Source organism: Trichinella spiralis (genome assembly GCF_000181795.1).
Source record: "Trichinella spiralis strain ISS 195 chromosome Unknown Scfld785, whole genome shotgun sequence".
Taxonomy (NCBI): domain Eukaryota; kingdom Metazoa; phylum Nematoda; class Enoplea; order Trichinellida; family Trichinellidae; genus Trichinella; species Trichinella spiralis.
Window position 1 is genome coordinate 1 of NW_003527724.1, and position 998 is coordinate 998.

Consider the following 998-nt stretch of genomic DNA (forward strand, 5'->3'; position numbering starts at 1 on the left):
GTAGGAGCGTCTGTCGAAGCAAACTAAATATAACAATTTATTCATTATTATCAATATTTGAAATCATTAACATACTCGAATTATAGAAGTCGTTTGACACGCTTTCAATTTCTTGTTGTATCTTTGACAGTTCGCGACTTGACAAAGCTAAATTGGCCAAAATAAATTCATTGCATTTAATAAAAGTTTAATCAATTATCAGATTTTTATACTTCAACTGGGAAATAAATTGCTTTTGTTTTACTTCCGACTTGAACCAAGGGCAAATTTGGATACTTTAATGGCCCATAAACGTCACGAAAATATTCCGCAATTGAAACTTCTTTTCCATCTCTTTTGAATTTCATCGATACTGCCGTACTGAGTATATCTTTAATACGATAAATTCGATCTTGATTTCGATGTGTTGTATGAATGCTAACCCCTAAATTAATAAACAAAACAACGTAAACATTAAAATATATTTCAAATATTCCAATATCGATTACCTTTTAATTCTGGTATCAACAAGCTCAACTGTTCTGGTTGAAGTCGGGTATCCAGTCTAAGCTGATTTGGATGAAATTTTACTTCACGTTCATCACCATTCAATATGTCGCAAATCAAATTTATCAGTGACTGACGCTTGTAAAAGCAACTGTGTGATACTAAAATCCATTTCAATTATTAAAAGTTTTTCACAAAAATGAAAACCAATTTCCATCACACCATCAATATTAATCGCTGGTCGAAAACCATCAATTACGCGCGCTGAAATGAACAAGCCTCTCCACAATTCAATGCCATATTTCATGTCCGCACCAGCACCTTGTGGAATGCAATAAAATGAATTCCTGACTGCTTTGAATGATTTCGACAATCTGAAATTATTTCAATTCATTTTTCAAAAGTCATAAATTAAAATTGCTAAACAGAAAATTTACTTCCAATATTGGAAAGAATGAACGCCCCCTTGTGCCAAACCAATAATATTCCCAAAAAAATGAAATTTGGGACTC

At 32.3% G+C, this 998-nt stretch overlaps 1 protein-coding gene across 1 annotated transcript; it reads right to left on the reverse strand.

Annotated features, from left to right (window-relative positions):
• Positions 1-37: 37 nt before the first annotated feature.
• On the reverse strand, positions 38-860 carry Tsp_15075 (eukaryotic translation initiation factor 2C 1; the record flags this gene model as incomplete). Its single annotated transcript, XM_003370416.1, has 4 exons — positions 38-147; positions 245-424; positions 489-647; positions 694-860. Coding segments are annotated over 4 exons (616 nt in total), but the record flags the coding sequence as incomplete, so codon positions are not given.
• Positions 861-998: the final 138 nt, after the last annotated feature.